This window comes from Gymnodraco acuticeps, unplaced genomic scaffold, assembly GCF_902827175.1.
Source record: "Gymnodraco acuticeps unplaced genomic scaffold, fGymAcu1.1, whole genome shotgun sequence".
Taxonomy (NCBI): Eukaryota; Metazoa; Chordata; class Actinopteri; order Perciformes; family Bathydraconidae; genus Gymnodraco; species Gymnodraco acuticeps.
The window spans coordinates 232540-259748 of record NW_022991419.1 but is presented as its reverse complement, the minus strand read 5'-3'; the positions used below and the strand labels follow the sequence as shown (position 1 = coordinate 259748).

Sequence of the window (27209 nt, the reverse complement as noted above, 5' to 3'; positions counted from 1 at the left end):
ATGCATCACTAATTATAATCCAGTATATCATATGTATTATTCCAAAAATGGCCACTTTGGATAATGAGTATATTTTGATGCTTATACTTTTGTACATTTACTATAGTATCATTTTGAATGCTTTTAATTGTATTCCTACAGTGTGGTATTTTACTTTTACTCAAGTATAACATCTGAGTACTTCTTGAAACACTGCATACACTCAAATCTCTCTCTCCCTCTCCCTATGTCTCGCGCGGTGCCATATAAAGGACGCGAGGGCACACATGCACGCGCACACGGCCACAGCGCGTCCATTGTTATTGACAAAGCGCTCCGTCCAATCAGAGAAGGAGGACTCACCTTCATACAGCTGCCTAGCCAATGGGGACGCGAGGGGAGGCGGCTTGTATGCAAATGTGTTGGCAGGGGAGACGCAGCGGTTCATTCATCTTATCCAGAGAGAGAGGTGAGTTAACACGAAGGTTATTCTACATGAGGGAGGAAGATCTGGACCAAAGCACAGCTGCAAAACAACCGAGAGGCTTTTATTTGTAGCAGCTTATTCAATTTCCAATCATCACAGGGTAAGTGGAAATCATTTGTCTGCTCTTATCTGTTAATGTGTACATGTTAAAACAATGTGTCATATATTACCTGCCTTTAATTCCTAACTAAGAGAAACAATAAGTGATGAGACAGGAAGTCATGGATATTATTTTACTGGTCTGTTATCAGAGGTGTCTCTCCAGGAAGGGGGGATCATTTAACCCTCTCAGTGTTACACTTATCATGTAATTATATTGTCTTATTTAGCAGTAAAGGGATTTCATGTCTTGTACAAGGACACTCAGGGCTATACAGCCATTAAACCTGGGGTCATAGTCTGCTGTTGTCAGGACCAGAAATCCTTTTATAGTCCCACAGAGGGAGAATAAGCAGTGTGACAGCAAGGGGACAGTGCAGATATAAAGGGGAAATAAAGTTAGAAGAATATAACATATTAGATAAAGAGATAGGCATGTATAAATACAACACAAATGAAAATAAGTACACAACAATGGTTAAAAAACATGAAGAAAGCGGCACTTTTTTGACCCTCAATGCCATGATGGAGTCACCGTGATCATGCTTGGGTTGTGCTGGTATGTGAAGCATGTGGTGAGTCATTTGTAGAGCGCTATACATCCCAGATGGATGCATTAACTGTGTTTTCAGCATGGACCTGAAAAAATGCAGCCAGGGGAAGTCAGTGCCATCATGTCCTTCATGCTCTTGGAGAAATCAATGGATGAAGAAAAAAAAAAAAAGGCTACCTGTGTGTCGCACCATTGAAGTGGACTCAAGCTTTCTGTTCTGGACATAAAAAGCATTTGAAATGAATGAAATGTGTGTTTATGTGTGCATGTCTGTGCTTGAGGGTCTAAAGGACAAGTGGAGAGTGCAGTCCTCTGCCAAGGCCGTTCCCATAGGTGAAACATAATGCGTTTATCCCCCCATGTGACTCAGATATACTCTCAAATGTAATGCGTTCCTTCTTGGTCCATGCTACAGCCCTCCACTAAGTTTAATGACAATTGAGCAAGTCGTTTTCTCGTAATCCTGCAGACAAACAAACCAACTAACTGCGCCAAAATCATCCTTTGCACAAAGATCTAGGGTCAGTGAGGATTTGTGGAAAAGAAGCTTGTGGCTGCATTTAGCCTGAAAGGAAATGTTGAGAGGAAAACATCAGGCTGCACAAGTGGTCTGTTTGCATCTGCATAATCCAGTCTTCTGTGACTGACACCACGTCGGCACAATCAATAGCACCAGCTTCACTGTGTGTGAGCGCGTCCACATCACTGGTTGCCTTCAGGCGGCTGTGCATCAAAGGGTCAGAGCAGATGAGTTATTGCATCATAGAAACTGACCGTGTGTGTGTGTGTGTGTGTGTGTGTGTGTGGGCACCTTGCTGGGTCTATACATATAGTGCATTGATTGTGTTCATATGCAAAACAAATGAGCATCGCTCCATGATAGTTGGGCATCCATGACGCTTTGGTAAACGATGGGTGGCAGGATGCAAGTATTGTTGTTTAAAACTGAGTCCATAGGTGATAGACTATCAATACAGAATACGGCTGCATGATACTAGAACAAATTGCATATTTATTTATTTTCCACAATGTATATTCTGTCTCTGATACGTGTCCCAAGAATGGACAGATAGTTTGTTTTACTTAGTTGCTCCAGACTTAGTTCTTCCCAAGGCGTTTCCCAAGGAGCGTGGCAGAGAGTCACTTTAGGCCCACTGGGCTTAATGTGTTGGAGTTAATTTGACAACGTGACATCACACATCAGGCAATGTGAGTAGCACATTGTAATGTTCATGCTTGAACATTAGCAGCCTAAATGCAGATATAAAACCGTGTTAATGTGATGGTTTGAAGTCTTGGCTTTTGGTAGGTAGGTAGGTAGGTAGGTAGGTAGGTAGGTAGGTAGGTAGGTAGGTAGGTAGGTAGGTAGGTAGGTAGGTAGGTAGGTAGGTAGGTAGGTAGGTAGGTAGGTAGGTAGGTAGGTAGGTAGGTAGGTAGGTAGGTAGGTAGGTAGGTAGGTAGGTGGGTAGGTGGGTAAATACATAGTTAGGTATATGGATAGATAGATAGAGAGATAGAAGAGAGATAGGTAGGTGGGTAAATACATAGTTAGGTATATGGATAGATAGATAGAGAGATAGGTAGGTGGGTGGGTAAATAGATAGTTAGGTATATGGATAGATAGATAGAGAGATAGGTAGGTGGATGGGTAAATAGATAGGTAGGTATATGGATAGATAGATAGATAGATAGAAGAGAGATAAGTAGGTAGGTAGGTAGGTAGGTGGGTAAATACATAGTTAGGTATATGGATAGATAGATAGAGAGATAGGTAGGTAGGTGGGTGGATGGATAGATAGATGCACTATACCCGACATTAAGTGATAATCCAAATAAAGACTGAGGTTTCACTATTTTTATTATTTTATGTCAACACTCCCATTGCTATTTCCATTGTATTTCCTCCCAAAACAGTTCATTATATTGTATATTCCTAATGAATCTCAACAGGATTTATGGTGGCAGAAGTAGAGTGGCTTGTAGCTCTAACGCCTGTTACAACTCACCACAAAAACACTTCTACCACTGTGTCTTTGCAGTGATGCTCGACAGACACAGCACCGTGTTATTTACAATAGGAGGTTGAAAGATATTACGGTTACACCTAACAGCAGACTGGCAGATCACTAGATGGGAAAACAGCTACTTCCTCTACCCTGGAAAGACCTATTCATCCATATTTTGAGTACAATAACATCACCTATGAGAAACAAGTTACACTACAATTCCTGTCTGTCTTTGCATGTGTGTGTGTTGTTTTTTTGAGTCCCTTACTTTTTCGTTTTTAGATGAAAGATGCTGACACACACACACACACACACACACACACACACACACACACACACACACACACACACACACACACACACACACACACACACACACACACACACACACACACACACACACACACACACACACACACTTTTTGTATCTCTTTCCCTCCCTTTGTAGCACCTCCATTCTGTGGTAAGCCAGGTGTACTATGCATCTGTTTCATGCAACAGTAGCCCATCGTGTGCCTGTGTGTGTGTGTGTGTGTGTGTGTGTGTGTCTTGACTGATTGATTCAGCTATTCCCATCACATGCTTTATTACCCAGGGAGACAGATGTTGGAATATGAGGATAGATTGTGTGTGTGTGTGTGAACCCATGGACCAGCTGATATGGGTTGATCAACAAAGCAATGTTGAGTGAAGGAGTTTGGCATTATCATCGGACGCCGTTGATAGAGAGTCCTCCAGTGGAATGACAACACAGTACAGTTAAATGGGAAGGTAACGTACACCAGAAACTGTGGAGAGGGACTAATATTTGTAAATTGTTTCATCTATTAGTCATATTTTGGCTTTAAAACACATTTCCAAGAATGATTGGATGGAGAAACATGTTAAAGAAGACTGCTTTTTAAAAAGGGATATATTAGTATGTGTCTCCACTGGGACATGTCTCCATGCTTTAATGTTCAAAAAGCTCTTTATTTGTCTCATACTGCCTTTTCACCCTCTGTCTGAAACCAGAGGCCAATCTGTTCTGATTGGTTAGCTGGCAGGCTCTGTTGTGATTGGTCAACCACTTAGAGCTGTGTCGATCTCATGCAGTTTTTTGAATGCAATACTTGTAAATATGCATACATCTTTTTGTTTTTAGGACACAGCTGAATTGAAATGGTTTCCTCTCACAGTGTAAAGGGAAATGACGATACTGAAATGTTCCATAGGTGTGAAAGTGGGTGTGAATGCTTTGGTTTGTCTGTACTGAATGAGTCAGCCTTATGAGAGACTGACAACCTGGCTGCAGTCGAATAGTCCAACAAATCAGCTCCTAACGTCTAACCCTATCGAGTGAAACGTCACGGGGTTAAGGGATAGTGGATAGGAGAATTCAAAAGGACTTAGAAGAGACTGCGGTACTTTAGAGAATCCGAATGCACTTTCAATATCCGACGTGTTTATGATGCGCCAGCGGACGTCATGAATGTGCGTCTGCTGCTGTGGGGAAACTATGGAAACTACAGTTTTCTATACAGCGGACTACAACATGGATGTTCAATAAGAACGAGGGACTACTGTAAACTCATCTAGAGACTCTGCACCGTGCTCTGATGCTGTTGCTTTATGCTTTATGAACGGGGACAACAGAGAAACATATTCTTCAGGACCAAAGTTGGAATTGAAATAAAAAAGGAAAGTGAAACTTCTGCTCGTCACCCTCTCCCTCCGGTCCACATTAATACAAATGATCCCAATACGTATGATTGTATGAAAAGATCTTAAAATCATAAATGTATTTAGTATAAACGTTAGTCCTTAACATCTATCACTGTGTATATCACCATTCAAACATCTTTTAAAAGTTGAACAACCCCACACAGCTCAGTGAAATGTTGACTTTATTTGATCATTTCAGTAACAACTAACGTTCGTATTTCTCTTTTTGATTATAATACTGATGAACGTTCAAAACAAAGCACTTTGGCAACTTACCACCTACGTTTTAAAATGCTTAATAAGCACCGTAACGTTCATGATATCATTTCTCGGTCATAATCGGTTGTTTCCGTGAACGGCCGACTGTTGAGTGACGGCAAATGCTGCGGCTGCAAGGCATTGTGGGGCAGCATTTTCTCCTCTCCTTTCGGTGAGGGAGGTCCAGTGGTTCCTAAGCTAAAGGAGGTTATAAAGGAAGTTTGATACCTCCTTTCCTTTCATTTAGAGAATTCTAACGGCACTTATCATGGCTGCCACTGAGGGACTTCCGGGTCATTTCACTCCGTTAGGAAGGTTCCTAAGCTAAATGGACTATTCGACTGCAGCCCCTGTCAGGTGATACCCTGCCTTAAGCCCAATGCATGCTGGGAAAGACTACTCTGAGTCACATGCATCTTGAGAACAACTGGTAGATAATTGGACGGTCATGCAGTCAATTACACATTTTAAGTTGAATGCTTTCACTGGATATATGATTACAATGGTAGAACATGTCAATGATTGATGGATTTTTGCTATTTTGAGTGCAGCGTTTTACTCCATGACTCAGAGTGGAGGAAATAAGTCTTTGATCCCCTGCCGATTTTGTAAGTTCACCCACTTACAAAGAAATTAACAGTGTATACTTTTAATGGTAGGTTTTTTAATTTTTTTTTATTTTAACAGTGAGAGTGAACATATCAAAAATAATACAAATACCTATTTCCCACAATTAAATGCAAATTAATTTGTATATTTTATATAATGTATATTTCTTTTTGATATTCTTACTTACAAGGACTTTCCCTTAACAATAATGTATTAAGGAGCCCTTGATAGGGGACAACAGCTACAAAAGCACATTTAAGTTGCACAAACAATTGCCTACTTAAACATCCATACATGTTTTGAGCTGCTTTCGATCCCGCTCACCTGTCGGCCTTTTGGGAGCCAATTATTTTTTGTCTGCCGTGGGAGCTGCTTTTTGTGTTGCATTTGTCGAGGTCAAGACACCAGAAGCCTGTACTACAAAGCCGGTTCAACCTAACCTGGATATGTTTGAGTTGCCCGGTTTACCTAATCCAAAACAACCGCGCTCTCGCGAAACTGTCCTACGACGCTGGCTATCAACTCGTTAACTCAAGCCAGCCGTGTCCTATCTAGTTAGGTGCGCGTTCACATGAAAAGGGTATCTGGAGCATTCGACCAATCACAAACATGGAGAAGCGTACTGACAGCGCAGCGTCATACTTCCTGAATGAAAAGTCAACTAGTCTATAATATTAGACATATAAAGAAGTTAAACTTTAAACATCCATGACTTAAACACGTTATCCAGGATAAAAGCCTGCAAGGTGAATACAGCTGGTAACAGAACAAGTGTTTGAATGCGTACATTAACAGGTTTATGATATCACTGCCCCGTCTAAGACACGAGTGGATCTGACTTTAATTACATTTGACTCTAGTGTTTCGTCAACTTAATGTGTTGCTTAAAATAATACTTCTGCATACAGTATGTGACACTGTGAGTGTTGCACAGCCAGATACGGCTCATCTGACTCAGATATGGAAATATATGATACATTATGATGCGATATGATATGAATGATAATGGGACACATCGACGTCTGCACTCACAGTGCCGCGGACTGTAGGCTACGTAATGTTACTTTGATCCGGTTACTTATGTTGTGGCAGATATTTAATTAAGCTTTCTTAACATAGCCTAATAGTATAATAGTTATAATAGTCAGATTGCTCTGAAGATGGGAGGTGATGTTCTATTCATTTTCACGTCAATGTGCTATTGAGTTAGTGCCAAAACAATTAGAGATGCCGGCAAAAAAGTCCAAAGCTTGTAGACTCTGAATGAACATGTCTTCAAACGTGAAAATAATTGGTTTGCAATGAAAAGAACAAACTGCTGTGTGCACTCAATATTCAACGGGCATACAACATATACTACTATAGTTAAATGGGTCCTATTATGCTCATTTTCAGGTTCATATTTGTTTTTCGTGTCTCTGCTCTGATTGGTTAGCTGGCCGGCTTTGTTGTGATACAAACACAAAATACAAATATGAACCAACAAATGCATACTATGTACTCTTTATTTCTGAAGAATAGCATTTGTAGGCTTCATTTAGATATTGCCGCAATTTGGAATAATTGTGCAGCATTATTTTAGATTTAATTTGCATTTTGCGCTGTAACTGATGATCCTTACAAGCGAACAACTCTTCTCCAGTGCTTGTTTGATATAGGAAAGTGCATTTGTGTGCCTATCAGCATGTGTGTGGGTTTGTGTCCGTGTGCTGGTATCTTTCCACTTCTGCCTGAGTCTAAAGGTGTCGCTGGAATATAATTAGCCACATTTTAGGAGACTGTGCGGGATCGATAGAGCAGAACAGAAGCAACAGGCGACGAGAGGAGCAGCTTTCAGACGTGAGTCACCCAGACTTCAGAGAATGTGTAACAATTGAACTGAATTGCAATGAATACAAACTGAAGTGAATGAATTATGCTTTGGGAGATAAAGGGTAGACCAGAGACTGATTCATAAGTGCACAGCGTCGTTTCGTCTCCCCAGGCTCTTCAGGGTCTTAAATTAGAGCTGCACCGAGGTGAGCTGCGTTTCTATAGCGATGCATCCTCCCAACTCCAGTCACCAGAGAAATACAGTATATATCGACACGGAAACAATGGGATTCAAAGCAACACCTCATGGTCTTTCAAAACTCTCTAAATACTTAAATAATCATAATTTGTACGATATATTAAAAGGCTTTCTCTATTAATGAAAGCCAATTCGATTTTTGGATGTTAGACAAACTGTTTATTTGACATTATAACTACTTGCTAATACTTCTACTTGGCTTTATTAGAACAGTTTAGGATTAGGGCATTGTACCATAGTTTAAATCAACGTCACGATATTAAGAATATTTTCCAATTGTCTTAACAAAAGAAAGATGGGAGTGGGAGATATGGATAAAACCTTCTATGACAGTAGCTTTCATGTATTTTTAGATGTGAGATTCATATTAAAATATGTTGTGATTATACATCCTGAAAATGTAATTAAATTACTGTTTTATATGTAATCCCGATGTTGTTGACAGTTTTTGGTCAATTCAGTGAATCAAATACTTGCTCATGTTGATGCAACTATCCAAAATGGCTGTGAGGGTGCTCATTCATTTAATCAACTTAGCCCACTGGCTTCAGCTAAAGTAGTTTAAGTAATTTATATTAAGGCAAGCCCTAGTCAAGTTACAAGTCTTTGGGCAAACTGGAAGTATATTGCAGGTCTTTTAGGTTCAGTGGCGAACCATTTGGAAGTGGCCTTCTCAAGGCAGTGTTCAAAGAGTTGATATCGAGTTTAGACCCGATCTATGTGGCTGCTCAAAACTCTTTTGTTTCATTTGTTTATTAGGTCAAACATATCTTGTTTAGGGTTACAAATTATCTGCTATAGCAAGCATTTCTGTGACTTAGGTCTGACTCAAATTAAAATCTCAAGTCTGCAGCTCTGTAACCAAATATTTAAGAAATAACGTGGAAGCGTATCAAACAGCAACACTTGCCTTCTGACTGGCACACAAAACCTGACACCATGTCAAACACTAAGGCTTCCTGAAACACAAAAGACATGATGTGTCCCCCAATAGCAGCGCCAAGCCAGCACACAGCTGGACCACATCAACTAATCAGCTGCTCAACGACACCATGGGTGTTTCTCAATGTCGAGTACGCTTGCTTGGTAGCACACGTCTTCCGAGTCACTTGCTTCAGAAGCGAGGCAAGAATACATCCTGGCATTCGGAAGAGTGGAATAGGCGAGCAAGTGTGCAGGTGTGCGTCATATGAGAGGCCCCGCCTTATATTTTCCGCCACCGATTTGGGGAAATTGGTCCCTGCGCAAAGCATTGTGGGGATTTTAAAACCGCAGAGTCTACACATGTGCAGCCTCGACATTTCTCGCTAGGAAGTACGCCGGGCTCGGTAGAATTCCAAGTATGCTGGACATTGGAACAGTCCTTCGGCGGCACTGACGTAGTATGCTTGAAATAGTGGCTCCGGAGCAGCTTTACTCACGATTGAGAAACACCCCATGTGCTCTGAGGCACTACACAAACTTTTAACCAAACTTTCTACAAAATAACCCGTAGGACGAGCCCCCATTTGTTATGACCTGGCTCAAAAGGCCACAACAAAGGGGAGACACACCATATCAATGGTTAACAAAATGTGTTTTTAAGTAAGTAATTCAAATGAAAGAAGTGCAAAATGAGTAAAGCATGAGATGTGGACGTCAGTGGTATCAGTAGTGTAAATGCAGGGTGAGGGTTGCATGGACGTGTATGTGTGAGGGTGTTGAGGTGCACAAAGTAAAGCAAGTAAATACAGCATACGCAACAGAACCGGGTGCCTGTAGGAAGAAGCAGAGAGAGGCTTTAAGTAGCTGCAGGGCACCGGACCCAGGTGCCCTGAGTTACTGCAATCAAGGCTGGACACAGCACAGCCACACCCTCTCCAGATGAACCCACAGGGGCATCACACTAGTGATCAGCAATTACACACTTTTCCCATTACAAAGGAGAATCTGATCTTCAGTATATAGCAGGTCATAAACAAACATAGAAATGACCTTGTGGAAAAATATATTTGTATTGTAAGATATTTTATAGAGTCTAATACAATTACTAGGACATCCATGCAGAAACAAATATGGCCCCTCCTCGTTTGCACTACTGCGACACATTTTGATTGACGTGTAGTCGTGATAGAAACAAATAAGGTTCCTCAATATCTGAGTAACCAGAGAGCATCATGGGAGATGTGTGAGACTCTTGCCAATATTCAGATTTTAAATTAAACCCCTTCTTTAAGCCAATAAATCAGCCAACCAGTTGCACCGTTACAGTTGGCAGCTGGATTGTTTTGATTGGCCGAAAGCCTCATCCGCTGTGAGCCGGGCCTTTTCACTTTTGATGTTTTGGTGAACGAAGACTGTTCAGGGTGTGGTTTCTCATCAATACGCTGGCACCTCTCCTCATCCTTTTAAATGATTCCTCTGACTTATACACACACACACACACACACACGCACACACACACACACACACCACACACACACGCACACGCACACACACACACACCATGTATACATCACTTCAGGGGACATTAAATTGACTTTCATGCATTTCCTGGAGACTTATTCCAACCTTAACCATAACCAACACATGCCTAACCCTTACCCTTAACCTTACCCTTACCCTAATCCTAAACCTAACCAAGTCTTCACCCTAAAATTAATGATTCCCCTTATGGGGAGCTCCATTTTGTCCCCATAAGGGAGGCGAGTCCCCACACGTGACTGTGTAAACAGATTTAGGTCCCCACAAGTATAGTAATGCGAAGCCACACACACACACACACACACACACACACACACACACACACACACACACACACACACACACACACACACACACACACACACAACACACACACACACACACACACACACACACACACACACACACACACACACACCACACACACACACACACACACACACACACACACACACACACACACACACACACACACACACACACCCACACACACACACACACACACACACACACTGTTCAATTATAGCCTATTGATTGTCCTCCTATTGCTGCTGCAGTCCATTGTACTTTTTCCACTCACACAAAGGTTATTGTCACACACACACACACACACACACACACAGGAAATGACTATTGTATGGTAGGCCCATCTTCAATTTTTTTGCTCTCTTTCCAACTCAATTACAGCTTTTGTCAGCTAATCATTTTCACACCAACACACTCCCCCTCGGGGCTCGTTCAGTTAAGAGTATCTGAGCCTCATGTTAATGATAGGGTACGCCCGCTGCTTTCCAACCTGCTTCTGCTTTCTCGTGTTACCTCTTGCTGAGAGGGTGCGGAAAGGAAAAATATAATGTTTCCTAATATAAGGTTTTAAGATAAAACCCCTTACCGTCAGACCATTTGTTTTTCACATAAGGCGACTTTATTTATTGTCTTTTCATTTCTGGGCTTCAAATAAAGGTATTTTTCTTTATCTTTCATTAAACATAAAAACAACGAATCTCCGTCTATCTGTTGCCTCGAACAGGCGCTGGTCAAGTATCACCAAATCGTAAATAAAGACCATCAGAACCTCCTGGTATTGTTTTATGTCTTGTTTTGTCCAACAGGCCAAAATGAAGTTAATTATATTACATTTATAGAGAAATTAACCGAATCTTCACAAGCAGGAACTAGGAATTGTTTGTGTCGTCACAAAAATGTACGAGATCATTAATATAACCCTTCATAAAATATGACGACGGATATATGAACGTTCATCCACAAACCTAAATAGCTAACCTGATTAGTTAAAGGTGGGGTAGGTACGTTTGGAGAAACCAGCTCGAGTGCGCTAGAATTTGAAAATACACAAACGGAAAAAATCTGCCACTTCCTCACAGAGCCCCTCCTCCAACACACACGAACGCGCACATGACCAATGAGGGCACGAGATAAGTTTGTGCCCCGATGGAAGGCTGACAGGCAGGTAGGCCATCCAGTTACTTTAGCCGGGCCGGCTCAGATGATTGGTCGTGCTTTTTACAGCGCCACGGCTTCACAGATGAAATGTTTTTATGGATTTATTGTCAAAGCACTTCAGATATTCATTGCTATCGGATGTTAAGAGCATTCCATGGAATATAACAACAAGTGTATCTCGAGCCGGTTTCTCAAACTTACCTACCCCACCTTTAATCTAAAGAAATGACATGTTGTACAGCCCCACGTGACAGTGATGAAAAAGTAAACCACAAACCATTCGCAAGGGGTTTAGTTATTTGCAATATTTATAATCTTACTGATTGTTAGTTTTTTTGCTTTGTGACGGATGACTTATGCCCGGGACTGAATTGTTGTTGTGATGCAATACGATTTTTCAATCAATCAATCAATCAATGTTTATTTATAGCCCAATATCACAAATGTTACATTTGTCTGAGTGGACTTCACAGTTTGCACAGAATATCAGTATGACAATACGACACCCTCTGTCCTTAGACCCTCTGTCCTTAGACCCTCTGTCCTTAGACCCTCTGTCCTTAGACCCTCACATCGTACAAGGAAAAACTTCCGGAGAAAACCCACAGCTTAAAGGGAAAAATGGGAGAAACCTCAGGGAGAGCAACAGAGGAGGGATCCCTCTCCCAGGACGGACAGACGTGCAATAGATGCCGTGTGTAAATTGAAAAGATAATACATTTGCAACATAGGTAGTCCAAATGTTTGGAAATGCATGTGTGTATAATAGGAAGATGAATCCACGAGGATATCCATCCAGGACCTATGATCCAGGACCACAGCCACGACTCAAGATCCAGGGCTCGCGATCCAGGACACAGGACCGCAGGATCATCCATGACTCCGGATCCCGGCGTATATAGACACCGAAAAGAAAGACATTTGGGGAAGCTGGGTTAATCGGAACATGAGAGATTTTTGATTTCAGCAAGACCTGAAATCCCTCAAAAAATACTGCAATGTCATTTTCCAGAATTCATATCTTGCTTTTTTTGAGTGATGCAAAACAGGTATATTGAAACTATGTCGCTTCCTATTATGGGAATTGTGAATCCTCAGATGTCCGATGTGAGAAAAACCACTCTCTTTAATGTATGTCACTCATGGCCAAGTGCTTTGAGCAAACTGCCATTGAATGTAAGCTTCATTTCTTCTGACACACAACCATGTTTGACTCTCTTATCCATTCACCTAGATTGCCATCGTGCTGTGCTAGGAAACGCAGTGACACACAGCCTCCCACGCATTTACAACTCAGATTTCACTCTGTGTTTACTCTCAGTCTGATGGCTGGAATGAACATGCGTAGAAGGCCCTCCATAAGAGACGTCCTTCTCTATTGAACGCCTGTTGAAACAATTTTCTACAAGCTCTGCTTATCTGCCTGCTGCCTCCCATCTTCATCCCCTTTCCCTTTCCCCTCCTCATCCCTCTCCGTCCATCTGTCTCCTCGCTCGGAGGTGTGAATCCAGAGGGAGTTATCCTCCCTACCGTATTTCTCCTTTTCACACACATCCTCTTGATGTTTTCCCACTTTCTACTCTTATATCATTTAATAGTCCTGTCAATGTATGAGTGTGTGTAGAGTTTTAGAGTGTGTGATGTCCTGTTGTCCATGTAGTGACGTGGACAGACTGTGAAAGACGTGCACAACAAAAGCATGTTACCAGGCCGATTGATCCATTTGGATGGGTGTGGGGTGCAGAAAATGAAGTGTTTTGGGAATAAAGCTATTTAATTTCAGCACTTGAGGCAGTGGCTATGAATGCACATGTAGGAGCCCATATGGTTTCCTCTGGGATGAAATGCTTTGAAAGGTTGCTATGGGTTTACATTTCAAACTCGGTTGGGTGTTGTTGTCCTAAAGCTGATGATAGGTAAAAGATACCAGGCTATTGCTGCACATGCTAAACATCAAAATGCTTCTGTTTATTCCAACAATTATTACAATTGGGAATACCAGAACCAAAACAACGCGCTGAAAACGCTCAATAAACCTGAGGAGAACTGCAGAGATGGGTAATAGATCTCTGTGGTGGGTTCTTTCACATTTTAGATCTAGTCATTTGATCCATTGTTCTTATGAAAATGTAGATTACTGTAGCTCTACTATCATTTTTAAGTCAACTTAGAATAAACCTGTAACGCTGCGTAGATATTATCCCAATTCTCTGACATGTTTCCTGTAGCCTTTTTCCGTGGATGTGGCTCTTTTTATGGCAGGTTAAAAAATGTAACATCCCCATTAGCACAACAACAGACCTTAAAGGGGACCTATCATGCAAAATGCACTTTGTGATGTCTTTTATACATAAACATGTGTCCCCGGTGTGTCAGGGAACTCCCGCAGCGTCAGAAAATAAAACCCTCTCTCTTTTCCTCCGTACCCAAATCTCTAAAAACGGGGAACAACGGAGCTGATCCAGATTTGCGGCGATTTGACGTCATATCGGCAATGCAGACCCACGACCCAATCAGAAGCTTTGCTATCAGAAACAACGCCTGACTGTTTTGGACGTAATATGGTCGGTGTTTCCATTAGCATCGCTAACACTCAGAGCTAACCTGTACTGGAGAGCATGTGTGTGAAGAAGCAGGAAGTAAAAAGGAACTCACCTTGTGGTATAACCGGCAAGAGAGAAAGCCTTTGAGCTCCAAACTGTTTCAGAGAGAATCCTTGATAATCCATGATATGGCGTTTCATCACGGCAGAATCTGTCGGTAGAATCTCCCGCATGAGCTCAGACCCCTCCTTTTTTCTAAAGCTTAAGTCGTTAACAGGAACTCAGATGCCTGGATCCATTCTACATTAACAGGTACTCAAAGAGTCCATATTTAATGCATTCACATTGTCTACGATATGACAAGCATTTGTTAAAGCAATTAGTTAAGCATTATCATCTTCAGAGCAGGCACCCTTTGAGCCACAGAGATTGTATTTATTTGCTAATCCAAGAAAAAGAATGGTAGCTTCCAATTCCTGAACAGTCTACAACAACAGGTTTCTGCCTCAGTAAGATGAGCTGATGCAGACTTTAGCACCTGACTGGCGTTAGATCTGGGAACAATTCGAAATAAACTAATGGGTTGCCTGTTTTCTGACGTGAGCAGTGTTGATTTAGATTTATTTTCCAGTGAGCTTTCTCGCCTGGCTAGTCACAGGAAACTCTATTATCTGCTACATTTGCTTCCCGACAGAGGGATACAATCTCATCTGCTGCAGAAAGAAGCGTGACATGAACTCTGTGGAGTTTTGTGTGTTTGTGTGTGTGTACTAAACAAACCCAGCGCTTGTGGCATGAGTTGGGACGCTTGTGTTAGTCTTTGTTGATGCAGCCAGTGATTTACAGAGCCGCCTGAATGGACACCATCAATGATTCAGAGATAGTTCAACTTTCATTTTCAATGTCTGCGGCTCGAGGCAAAGACTTATACACATGACAGCGAGGGGAGTTAAACACCTTCAGTGTATTGATCCCACCTCAGTGGCCTCCTTCCTCTCAGGGGAAAATGGTAGGTGATCACAACATGAACACCTTATAGTGCAACAACGTCTACCTCCATGCTGCATTAGTTAATAGGAAACTGTGTGTGTACATTTTTCTAAGCACATATTTGTGTGTATGTTTTTGGAATCTTTTGTCTTGTCTTTTTACATCGATGCCATGTCGTTGAACAGCATTTCCCTACACATCACGTCTTTAAAGAGGCCCTAATATGCTTTCTGGGGTTCTCCCTTTCCTGTAGTGTGTTATACAGGATTGTGTGCATGTAAATGGTCTGTAAAGGCTAAATTCCCATCCATTGGACTCCTTTGTTTACCTCCACAACACTTACACTTCTATTGGCTAGCGCTCCAACGTACTTGATCTTCTGGCGGTTCACAACAGAGCCGGCCAGCTAACCAATCAGAGCAGACTGGGCTCTGGTTTCAGACAGAGGGTGAAAAGAGGTGCAGGCATGATTTGTCCTCGTTAAGTGCGAGAGTAGCTCATTAAAGTCAGAACAAGACCTTTCTCTGCAACGGGGTAACTTGTGAAATGTACATGACATCAAATGGTTTTTTCCATTATTTTGGTGACATGAATATAAAGTCAGCACTTTTTGTTTATTTTATTTTTTATAATAACTGTCTTCGCTTCATTTTCTTGCTTGGCACCATATTGGAAATAAGTGTTTTCACTTTAACACGTTGTCCTTTGGATATTTTAGATTATTTGTCTGAAAATGCTTGCCTGTTAGATAAATGGCTTGTTAGAATAACTTTACGTCGGAAAAACAGTGAGTCGTTCCTCTGAAGGGAACCGGTCCTTTGTGGAAATTAAACACTTTCAATTGCTTTTTGATGGATGACGCTGAGTTCTGTTATAAACACGATAAGAGCTGAAGCTATTTCCAGCTATGACGATGTTGGAAGATGTTTGTATTGTTCAGGACTGCAGTGATGACGCCCAGCTGGACGCACCTGCTTTTATATTCGTCATCCAGGCACGCACAACAGCAGGATTCATCTCTGACAAAGAAAAACATTCAATTTTGTATTTTAACTTGGAAAGATCTTTTCCAAAGCAAGATAAAGCTAGAACGTATTGTCTCTGCTTTATTGCTTTTCCTCTAAGCTCAGTTCTTGTACAGCACCTCCTGTTCTCTCATGGGAATACAATGTGTGCACTTTGCGGTGACTTGGATTTGAGTTTCTTCCCTGTGGATGACTCACTAGGTGATATTTCCGCCTCTAAACTGCCCCTACACGCCCTCTGCTATTTAGGAGGATTTGTGGTGGCTAGGGTCGACTTGACCTGGTGTCGTAATGAAGGCACTGCAGTGTTGCTCAGCTGTGTGTGTGTGTGTGTGTGTGTGTGTGTGTGTGTGTGTGTGTGTGTGTGTGTGTGTGTGTGTGGGTGGGTGGTGTGTCAGACAGAGGTGGCATCATGAAGGCACTGCAGTGTTGCTCAGCTGTGTGTGTGTGTGTGTGTGTGTGTGTGTGTGTGTGTGTGTGCGTGTGTGTGTGTGTCAGACAGAGGTGGCATCATGAAGGCACTGCAGTGTTGCTCAGCCGTGTGTGTGTGTGTGTGTGTGTGTGTGTGTGTGTGTGTGTGTGTGTGTGTGTGCGTGTGTGTGGTGTGGAGCCAGGCAGGCTAATGGGCCATTTTATTGGCCGATAAAACAATGATGCTATTACGATCTTAGCTCACACAGGAATTATATGAGTCATTATAAAAATTGATAGAGCTTTTGCAGCATAACAATTTGTATGTGAACTGCTTTAACTCAACATGTTAACACATCATTCAAACAGATAATTACACTTGTCAAATGCAGATTTTCTTTTTTATATATTATAATGCACATTTCTATGTACATTTACCAGGATTAGCGTTACAGCTAATTGGAACTTGTACACCGAAAACAACTGAAAGCAGGCAACTGATATCGACAAAGGGAAGCTGTATAGTTGTTGATTTAGTTCAAATATCTAGGCTGGATTATTTGTATTTCTTTATGTGGAAATAGGAAACTGAAAGGGGTGCTGCTTTCACAACAAAATGCTAATTGTACAATTGTACAGCACCTGAATGGCTTCGTAGAGTTTCTGGATGTTCTTTGCATGAGTTTGCCAAAGTGTCTTGATGAGTGCCATATCTTAAAGATTCCTAGATATAAGACCCCAGTCTAAAAACGGCTTGAAACCCTCCATAATGAGCACAGTGTGTCTTCGAAAGACATGGCAGCGATATATATATTATCTAGCAATGCCATTCATTTCTCAGTTACTTCTGCTTTCCTAGTTTCATAACGTTTATCATCTGCATACATTTGTGGTTTAACTTGCGAAAAAAAAGCAAAATGAATGTAATTAATTTGGACCTGTCGGTGGTGTTTTTTGGGAAAACTCTAGTTATTGAGCCTTTAATAGTCAAATAGGTTCACTTTTCAAGGTTTTCATCGAAAAAAGCATATATAGATAGATAGATAAGTAAGTGTTTGCATTGCAGCAGCAGAAAAAACAAGGCATATATGAGAAGAAGACATGTTAGACGGTAGGATTACATGTCCAACCAAATCAGAGGTATATTTTGTCAGACAAAGCCACATAAACACAACGCCTCTCTTCTCTGAGTGCATCTGCGCAGGTAATTTGTTGTTTGCATGTGTCCCACCTGAGCCCTGTGCTGTTTCAACAACACAAGGCTTTACTGCTGTTGCTGTGGTTTGTCTAGCACCTCCTCACCCTCTCTCTCTCTCTCTCTGCCCTCCTCCCCCCAGAGAGGTGAAGCATCATGGGGAAACACAACAGTAAGCTGGCCCCGGAGGTTCTGGACGACCTGACCAAGAACACCGAATTCAACGAGGCTGAGCTGAAGCAGTGGTACAAAGGTTTCCTCAAAGACTGTCCCACCGGCATCCTCAACCTGGAGGAGTTTCAGCAGCTCTATGTTAAGGTAGGTGGGGGGAGGAAAGAAAGTGGCATGAAGCTGAGGAAGAGAAATCACGGGGGTTTAATATGCAGTAATAAGCAGGGCTAGGGAATGTACACATTGTGTGGTAACAGTGTTTTTCATAGCAATGGCCTGCAATGGAAGTTGTCTTTTCCACATAGTTATATCACAAGTTACCTCGTAGATGACTCACAGCATTGTTGGGTTTTGGGGTTGGGGAATAAACCTCTATTTATGCCTGTAACTCCTTCGGACAATATATATATATATATAGTATATCATACAAATACAAACCGGAACATTTGCAATATATGTCCGCTTTGATCATGCAATTTTAAAAATGGTGCTTCTTTACATCAGGCTGCAAATCTACATGTAATTGGCGTGATATTGATAGTGTGTGTATGGATTGAATTTCAACAGTAATTAGATAGATAGATATATATATAGAGAGAGAGAGATAGATAGAGAGAGAGATAGATAGAGAGAGATAGAGAGGGATGGAGAAAGATAGATGGAGAGAGATAGATGGATAGATGGAGAGATGGATAGATAGAGAGAGAGATAGATAGATGGATAGAGAGATAGATGGAGAGAGAGAGAGGGATAGATGGATAGAGAGAGAGATGGATAGATGGATAGATAGAGATAGAGATAGATGGAGAGAGAGAGAGAGGGATAGATGGATAGAGAGATAGATGGAGAGAGAGAGAGGGATAGAGAGATAGATGGAGAGAGAGAGATGGATAGATGGAGAGAGAGAGATGGAGAAAGAGAGAGATAGAGATAGAGAGAGAGATAGAGAGATAGATGGATGGAGAAAGATAGATAGAGAGAGGAGATAGATAGATGGAGAGAGATAGATGGAGAGAGAGAGGGATATATGGATAGAGAGAGATGGATAGATGGAGAGATGGATAGATAGAGAGAGATAGATGGATAGAGAGATAGATGGAGAGAGAGAGGGATATATGGATAGAGAGAGAGATGGATAGATAGAGAGAGATAGATGGATAGAGAGATAGAGAGAGAGAGGGATATATGGATAGAGAGATAGATGGATAGATGGAGAGAGAGGTGGATGAGAGAGAGAATATAATGGATAGAAGGGATAATGAGAGATAGATGGAGAGAGAGGAGATGGAGAGAGATAGAATAGAGAGACTGAGAGGAGGCATACGAGCGATAGAATGGATAGAGAGACTAGATGGAGAGACGAGAGATGGAGACGACGAGCGATATGAGACGAGAGGGGAGCGAGAGGCGATAGATGGATAGAGAGATAGATGGAGAGAGAGGGAGAGAGAGATATATGGCTAGAGAGATCGGATGGAGAGGATGGATAGATAAGTATATAGAGAGAGAGAAGAGAGAGATGACTGAGAGAGAGAGAGAGTCGAGAGAGAGAGAGAGAGAGAGAGAGAGAGAGAGAGAGAGAGAGAGAGAGATACTTTATTGATCCCAATATGGGAAATTATTTCGTCACAGAAGTGTGTTCAGACTTTATAATACAATACTTAAAAAAGTGGAAAAGAGAATTAACAATTACAAAAAAAATGAATAAGCAATATCAACAAAACAATATAAAATATTCTGGATAGTCAAAAATACTACAGGTATTTTATAAGAAGAGTTATCTGCCAGCAAGAGGTGAGGTGTTGAAAAGTGTTATTGCAGAAGGCAATTTTTTGTTTCTGTTTTTGTGAATTACAGTAAAGTTTCATTTGAAAGTCCCCAAATTGCAGCACTTAATCTTTAAAATGTGTCCTTCAACTAACAACATTTCCTGTGCAGTTGGACACAGCATAAGCGTTGTTATTAACGCTCAAGTTAAAGAGGAATTCTTATTGGGTTTTGTGAACCATTCGACCACAAGGACCACAAGATTGCTGTCGGCTTTGTTGTACTTGAGGATGATTGGTAGTGAGAGTGGGAAGAATACACCAGCATGCAAGCATTGATTTTCCACACAAGCCACATGTATTCAGACCGGCCCGAAAACCTAAACCATGTAATCATGTTCACAGCTGAGGGTCCAACTCAAAAGGGTCTTTCAGAGCAATCAAGCCCAATACAACTGATGCTTTATCCGCCACCTCTTTTTTCTCTTTTCTCACTCAGTTTTTCCCGTATGGTGACGCTTCAAAGTTCGCCCAGCATGCATTTCGGACGTTTGACAAGAACGGCGATGGGACCATCGACTTCAGAGAGTTCATCTGCGCTCTGTCCATCACCTCCAGGGGAAGCTTCGAGCAGAAACTCAACTGGGCCTTCAACATGTACGATCTGGACGGAGATGGGAAGATCACTCGACAGGAGATGCTGGAGATCATCGAGGTTTGTGTTTGCCTGGGGGGAATCAGTGTGTGCCGCAGAATATTCAATGTAGGAACTCGTTTGTGAGGTTTTACTGGTTCTATAAGCAGAATATGAGTTATCCCGTGCACGGATATGCAAAATGGCCAAAATGACAGACTTTTTGGGGTGGTTTTGTGCCTCGTTGTGGTCATTTTTTGTCATTTTATGGTAATTCCGCGTCTCTTTGTAGTCATTTCCTGTCTACTTGTGGTCATTTTGTGTCTCGTTGTGCTAATTTTGTCGTCATTTCGTCTCTTCTTGTAGTCGTTTTGCATGCCTTTGTAGTCATTTTGTGAATTGTTGTGATAATTGTGTGTCTTCTTGTGGTCATTTGGTGTATCCAAAATGTTGCTATGGGTATCTTTGTGTTTGATTACAGCTGCTTTTTTCGTTTTGTTGTAGCTGTTTTGGTGTTTTAGTAGAGTTTGTGTGTTTTTGTGTCTCTTTTTGAGTCTATTCGTGCTTGGTACATTTTATAAGTAAAGGCCAGGAGGGCACCTGACAGGGAGACCGGTTCAGTAATCCATCCATGACTGCTCCTTTAGGTGAAATCCTTTCTTTTAGTCATACATTTAACGACAAAATCTCACATTTATTGTTTCTCTCCTTCTCCTCAGGCCATTTACAAGATGGTCGGTACTGTGATCATGATGCGGATGAACGAGGACGGGCTGACCCCTCAGCAGCGTGTGGACAAGATCTTCTCCAAGATGGACAAGGACCACAACGATGAGATCAGCCTGGACGAGTTCAAAGAAGCCGCCAAGTCTGACCCGTCCATCGTCCTACTGCTGCAGTGTGACATGCAGAAGTAGAGAGAGGCATGGGGGGAGAAAGGAAGGGATGGAGGGGAAGGATGGGGGTGGAGTTGAACTGAAATGAGGGAAGGAAGGAGGGTGAGAGGAGGGAGGAGGCGGAGGAAGAGGAGGTCACGCTTATTCCTTATTTGAGGCAGTGATGACTGGCAAAAAGCTGTGTTTGAATAACATTGGACATCGGATTGATGCCATTCTTTTATTTCACGTTGTCCAGGTGAGCTGTGCACACTGACGCACTTTTACTACCAAATTTCCCCAGACATTGCTCATTTGTCCTAATTTCCCCAAATGACTAATCAGTTTGTCAGACCATCATTCTTAATTATATATTTCCAAAGCAATTAGCTTCCAATTTACTCAAATAAACATGGATTTCACAGGTATTAGACTTTTTTAGGGGGGAAATATGCTCATTTGCTTTCCTCTTGAGAGTTGGATTAATAGATTGATACCACTTAAACGACAATGGGACTGTTTGAAAAAGCAGCAATGGCATTAAACCAACAAAGGGTTTGTTGTTGGATCCACATGGTCCAGCTAGAGGGACAAGACAGAAGCAAATGTTATGCTGACACAGAGAGAATTCAATTAATAAACAATATGCACAGATGTTATTCTGTCCATATGCTAGAATGTGGATTTCTAGCAAAAGCAAAATACACTTTACAAACCCAGATCAAACCCTCTGCATGTGTTAGTGTGTGTGCAGTAGTTCCTCAAAAGCCAAATGCAGAACCAGTTGTGTAGCTTTTAAAGAAAGATTACAGCACACTGTCCACTCGCTTTATTCTCTATCATAAGCATGAGTCAGGCAGGTGATGAATGTTTCAGACGGCCTCCAGCATGCTGAGAATACTGATGTGCTGCTCAGTGCCTGAAGCATTCCAACACGTGCTAACTAAATCCATATCTTATCAGAATGATTATATGTCTTTTCTTAAAAGGACACTTAATTAGGTTAGAATAAAGCCTTATCTTGCATTGAATATGACGTCTACATGGCTCTCTTCGGGATTAGCTTAGCTTTACATCAATGCTAAAGTTTCATTGGGCAACAGGAAATAATCATTTGACATTCAACTTCACATTTGTAATGACTATTTCTTGTGAAAAATGACATAAATTAAGCACGTCATAATCAAACCAGCTGTCTGTAATAAATCAAAGCTAAATTATTCAGAAAAAAGCTATTTTTAGTATTTAATTAACGGGCTAAATTGAGGTTTTATCTTAGTTTTAATTAATGTTGTATTAAGTTTTACTTGAAGTTATTACATTTCCACATTATTACAGTTGGTATACGTACATTGGATACGTTCAACTGTGTCTCTGCATAAAACTGGAAATGTTCTCAACAGTCGGACACACATAAATGCAGAAAAACAGAAACATATAATCAAGAAATTGTTGAAACAGAAGGGGCCACTAGTACAGCGTTGAGTGTGGATAATCAGGACAGTAATTATGGCCAAAGGACAGCAACGGTATTTCTCTGAAAGGGCAAACCTGCCTCCATTATTCATTCTTGTTTCACATGAAAAGCTACACTAGCCTTCTGTCCTCTTTTCTCTCCCAATGTCCTGCTATCCACCCTTTTTCTTCTTCCTCCCTAAATGTCAGAGAGGAAACGCTTTGATAGTCGGTGGAGGGCGAGGAACTTGCTGCACTCTAAAATCAATTTGCAAAAGGTTGAAGAGGAAGCCTTGGTGGTTAATGTTTGTTTACAAGTGCTCACCTGTTTGTGAACGTGAATGATGGCAGATAGCTGAACAGTTTGAAGCTGTTAGTAACGGCCAGAACGGTCTTCTGGGGGAGAATTAGGCAAATGAAGCCACTGACGTCACTTGTTCTTCTTCTGCTTTGGGTTTACTGGCAGGCCGCAAACAACTTCACGGCGTATACTGCCACCCGAAGTCCCCGGTCGGAAGTCCCCGGAGTTGGGGACTGGCTTCAGTAGAAGCTGCTGGGACTCCCAGCAGCTTCTACTGAAGCCTTCCGAGTAAATCGCCAGAACGCCGACACCTCCTCATCTCCACCGCTCCCATGTTTTATTTTGTATTGCCATAAGTTAGTCTCTCTGCGTTTCTGCGCTGGGCTAATGCTAATGCTAATAATGCTAATGCGAGGATAATAAAATGGCGGCTTCACAAAACTTTTTGGGAGTTTTACGGGGCGTGGTTTGCAATCCGCCCAGCCAATCAGACATAGGAACCCTTTTCTCCCACGAAAGTCCCTGCTCTCTAGCAGGGACTGAAAAGGGGGTAAAAAGGTTCTGATGAACTAATTTTAGTTCCGGCTCTTTTTGGTGTGAACGCAACATTTCGGAACTATATCGGAACGTGTCTTCCTGCTTCGCTATGCTGCTGCTGCCACTGCTGTGTTCACTTGATATTGCTGCGTTCATGTTCCTGCTGATGTGTTTCCTGTTGCTGCTGCTTGCCTGCCCCACCACCACCCCAGCTCCACCTGTAGGCTCGGGGGGGATAGTTATCTAATCATCACTCAATGTTCTTTGTAAATCTGTGGAGTGATGAGACGCCAAAGGGATAAGGAGATGGACTTTTATTAATCCTCGTGGGGAAATTGTTTCTCTGCATTTGACCCATCCTAGTGTTAGGAGCAGCTGCCATTTTGAACGGCGCCCGGGGAGCAGTGTGGGGAACGGTGCCTTGCTCAGGGACACCTCGGTAGCACTTGGTCTTGCTGGGACTTAAACTGGTGACCTTCCAGTTGCCAAGCCAAGTCCCTATCGACTTCGCCACCACCGCCCCAACAAACTCAAACTATATGCTGCTTATAATAAACATATTAAGAAACACGTGAGTAGTCTGACAAAACTAAGCTGTAGCTAGTTTGTATAAATACAAATAAAGTACAAATAAAGCATTTGAATCCCTTGAGCTGTTGAGGTTGACTATTCAGACTGTGCACTGGAAAAAAACACTCCAGTCAAGTCATTTGTGTGAGCGCCAGAGGCAAACATTTGTTTAGCGTTCAATTAAATTTCAGTTATTGTAGATGTAATGTCAATCCGGAAGGTTTACTGTATATCTACAGAAAAAAAGACATCCAATACACCCAGTGATGGCTGAAAATGTTTCTGATTGCACTCATATTTTGACTAAGTAGTAGGAAATAGCTGAGATTTGTTCTTGTGACTTTCCCAGAAATAATTATGGTAACCATTATAAGGTCATAGAAAGATTTGTAGGAGAAATTAGGAAAATAACTGGACTGATGTAACAGTAAAACAGATTGCATGCACTGTCATTGGTGAAGTTCTAACAGTTAAGAGTATGGGATCGTATGGAGGCAACATGACCTTCCCTTTGTAAAGAATACACCTGGTCCCTGTGTTCAGTCATTAGGGCAGACCATTCATTTCTCTTTGTGAATCAGTCAAAAGTGTCCTAAATCTCTGCATTGCAGCAAAACATTTGACTTCCCTCCTGTGAGCCAATCAGATGAATCTCCTCCTTCTCAGCCAGCCAATGAACACGCTCCCTCCATAGATCTAAAGAACGAGCCTCCTTTGTGCGATAATGTAATGATAAAATTACATGTACATTATAATACGACTGTAATCGTATTTATGAATATAAACAAGTATGATATGTAAATGTAAATGTACTTCTAGCTTAGAACTACTTTCATATGATGACACAGCTACTGTGTGTGTGTGTGTGTGTGTGTGTGTGTGAGTCTGATTCATAACTGCGAGTGATTGTGAAAAGCTAAGTGTGCTGGGACATTTTTGCAAGTGCTCACATGTGTTTTGTATTTGTATCATTTGTGTTACAAGAGAGGCCTCAGTCTAGTTCCACTTTGTAAAGAGTTGAGTGTAATCCTTTACCCCGAAGCACTAAAGTATTATAACCCACACTTAAACTTGCTTTTGTGGTCCGCTGGTGTACCGTTTGTTCTGTCTTCACTAGAGGAAATCTCCTTGTGTTTGCTGTAGTCTACTGTTGCAGTTCTACAAGTAATTCACACATAAATGACAAAGTGGAAGGAGGTTTTATGTCTCAAAACAACCCAAAAACATTACAGTTCCTCCATAATGTCACGCCTCCAGATAAAAACTAACAATTTCAATTGATGCAAACTGCTTTAGTAGCCCTTGTTGAGTCTTGTGTTTCTCCATAGTGCACATTCATCTGAAAGTGGAGTGAGATAATTTCACTATTTTCCGAATCAGAATTTGTCTCGATCAGATTTGAATTTCTTTGATGAAATAAAGACCTTTAATTTGACAGTGAAATAAACAAAGAGTAACCAGTAGACAGTTTTGAACCAAATATAGCTCACAATTTAACTGAATTTCGCGAAAAATCAGCAAAAGGCAATGGCCGTTTCTCAATCTCGAGGATACTGGCTTCCAAGCCAATATTTCAAGGATGCTACGTCATCGAGTGCCGCCGAAGGACTGTTCCGATCTCCAGCATACTTGGAATTCCACCGAGGCCGCGTCCTTGGTTTGGGGGAAATTTCGAGGCTGCATATGGGTAGACTTCGCGTCCTTAGAATCCCCACAATGCTTTGCACACGGACCAATTTCAAAAACCCTTGCGGAGAATTGCTGAACCGACGCAGCACACATTTAAATGTAAGTATGTAGTGGCGTAGAACATGTGTTGGTAAATATGTTACATTTGTTATCACCAAAAATGTGTTCCGTGAAAGTAAAGCAAGTTCATAATTAGATAGACATCGTGAGGTATTTATTTTCGGTACAGTTTATGTTGAAGCCGTTAGAGAGAGTGGCACACTTGTTAGCCTGTTCCATTCTTCTTCGTTTTCCGAAGCCGTGGCTTGGAAGTATACTTGCTTCGTTTCTGAAGGAAGTCACTTGGAAGTACGCGACTACCAAGCCAGTATCCTCGAGATTGAGAAACGGCCAATGTGTTTGTTAGGAGTTAGGAGAGGAAGATAAGCAATAGGTGGCACCAATTCTCCAGTAGGAAATAAATGATTATATTATTGCAGAGCGAAACAATTAAAATTGATTAAAATCTTTTGACTTTTTCCCACGAACCTGTGTTGCAAAATTCCCAAACAAGTGTTTTACGGAATCTGAAAGTGTATTATTAGACAACAGAAAAGACAGCAAAGCTATAGCCTAAAAACAATTTGAAATATGCTATATAAACATTTCTCAGAGAGTCTTTGATGAAATGTAATATGAGTTTTGTTCAAGATTATTTCGCTCCACTGGCAGATATTTTGCACCTGTTTTAAGAGAGAACGTTTAAACACAGAAGTTCAACAGCAAATTCGCCCAAAACAACCCCATCTGTTTTGTCGCCTCTTGTTTTGAATAACAATATTTTCACCCATGATTTGATAATCATCCCATTTACGGTTGAGAGGTGTGCAGTAAAACACTTTGATTAGAACAGATTGGCTCGCAAAGTGGCTTCACAACGTATCCTTGCTCTCCTCCACTGATTAGATCCTGTCCATCCTAATTAGCTTCAGTTCAAAGCGAGAAAACTATTTTCTCCCCAAGAACGCACAAAGGAATTTCTTCTTTGGTAACTATTGTATTGCTTTCTCATCTGTCGTTTATCCTGCAGTGTCAAATTCAATAATACTTTGACGAAAATCAACATTTGGTTGTTTTTAATGTGCCAAAAAAGAGATTGTGTGAAGGAACACTGAGCTGTGTGAGAAGAATATGAACATTATTATTTTGGTTCATTTGTGCTCGGTTGTACAATATACATTCTATTCTTCAACATTTCTCTATGATGTTCATGTATAAATGTCTATTTCGTCCTGTCTGATGATTTTGCCTTTTTTTGCTTTTGTTTTCAATATTGTTAAGCTCCTAGAACAAAGACCATGTAATTATTTTTGTT

The 27209-nt window shown here is 41.4% G+C and overlaps 1 protein-coding gene across 1 annotated transcript; it reads left to right on the top strand.

Moving 5' to 3' along the window:
• The first annotated feature begins 402 nt into the window (after nucleotides 1–402).
• Nucleotides 403–22487, top strand: LOC117532466 (visinin-like protein 1). Its single transcript, XM_034195821.1, has 4 exons — nucleotides 403–566; nucleotides 18000–18175; nucleotides 20294–20509; nucleotides 21148–22487. The coding sequence occupies exons 2-4, from the start codon at nucleotides 18014–18016 to the stop codon at nucleotides 21343–21345; spliced, it is 576 nt and encodes a 191-aa protein (XP_034051712.1). The 5' UTR covers nucleotides 403–566; nucleotides 18000–18013; the 3' UTR covers nucleotides 21346–22487.
• Nucleotides 22488–27209: the final 4722 nt, after the last annotated feature.

Bases quoted from the DNA above. Each gene is read 5' to 3' on its own strand.
- LOC117532466 (XM_034195821.1), top strand. From the start codon at position 18,014: ATGGGGAAACACAACAGTAAGCTGGCCCCGGAGGTTCTGGACGACCTG. The intron at 18,176-20,293 runs GTAGGTGGGGGG...TTTCTCACTCAG, and splicing joins TTCAGCAGCTCTATGTTAAG to TTTTTCCCGTATGGTGACGC. The intron at 20,510-21,147 runs GTTTGTGTTTGC...CCTTCTCCTCAG, and splicing joins AGATGCTGGAGATCATCGAG to GCCATTTACAAGATGGTCGG.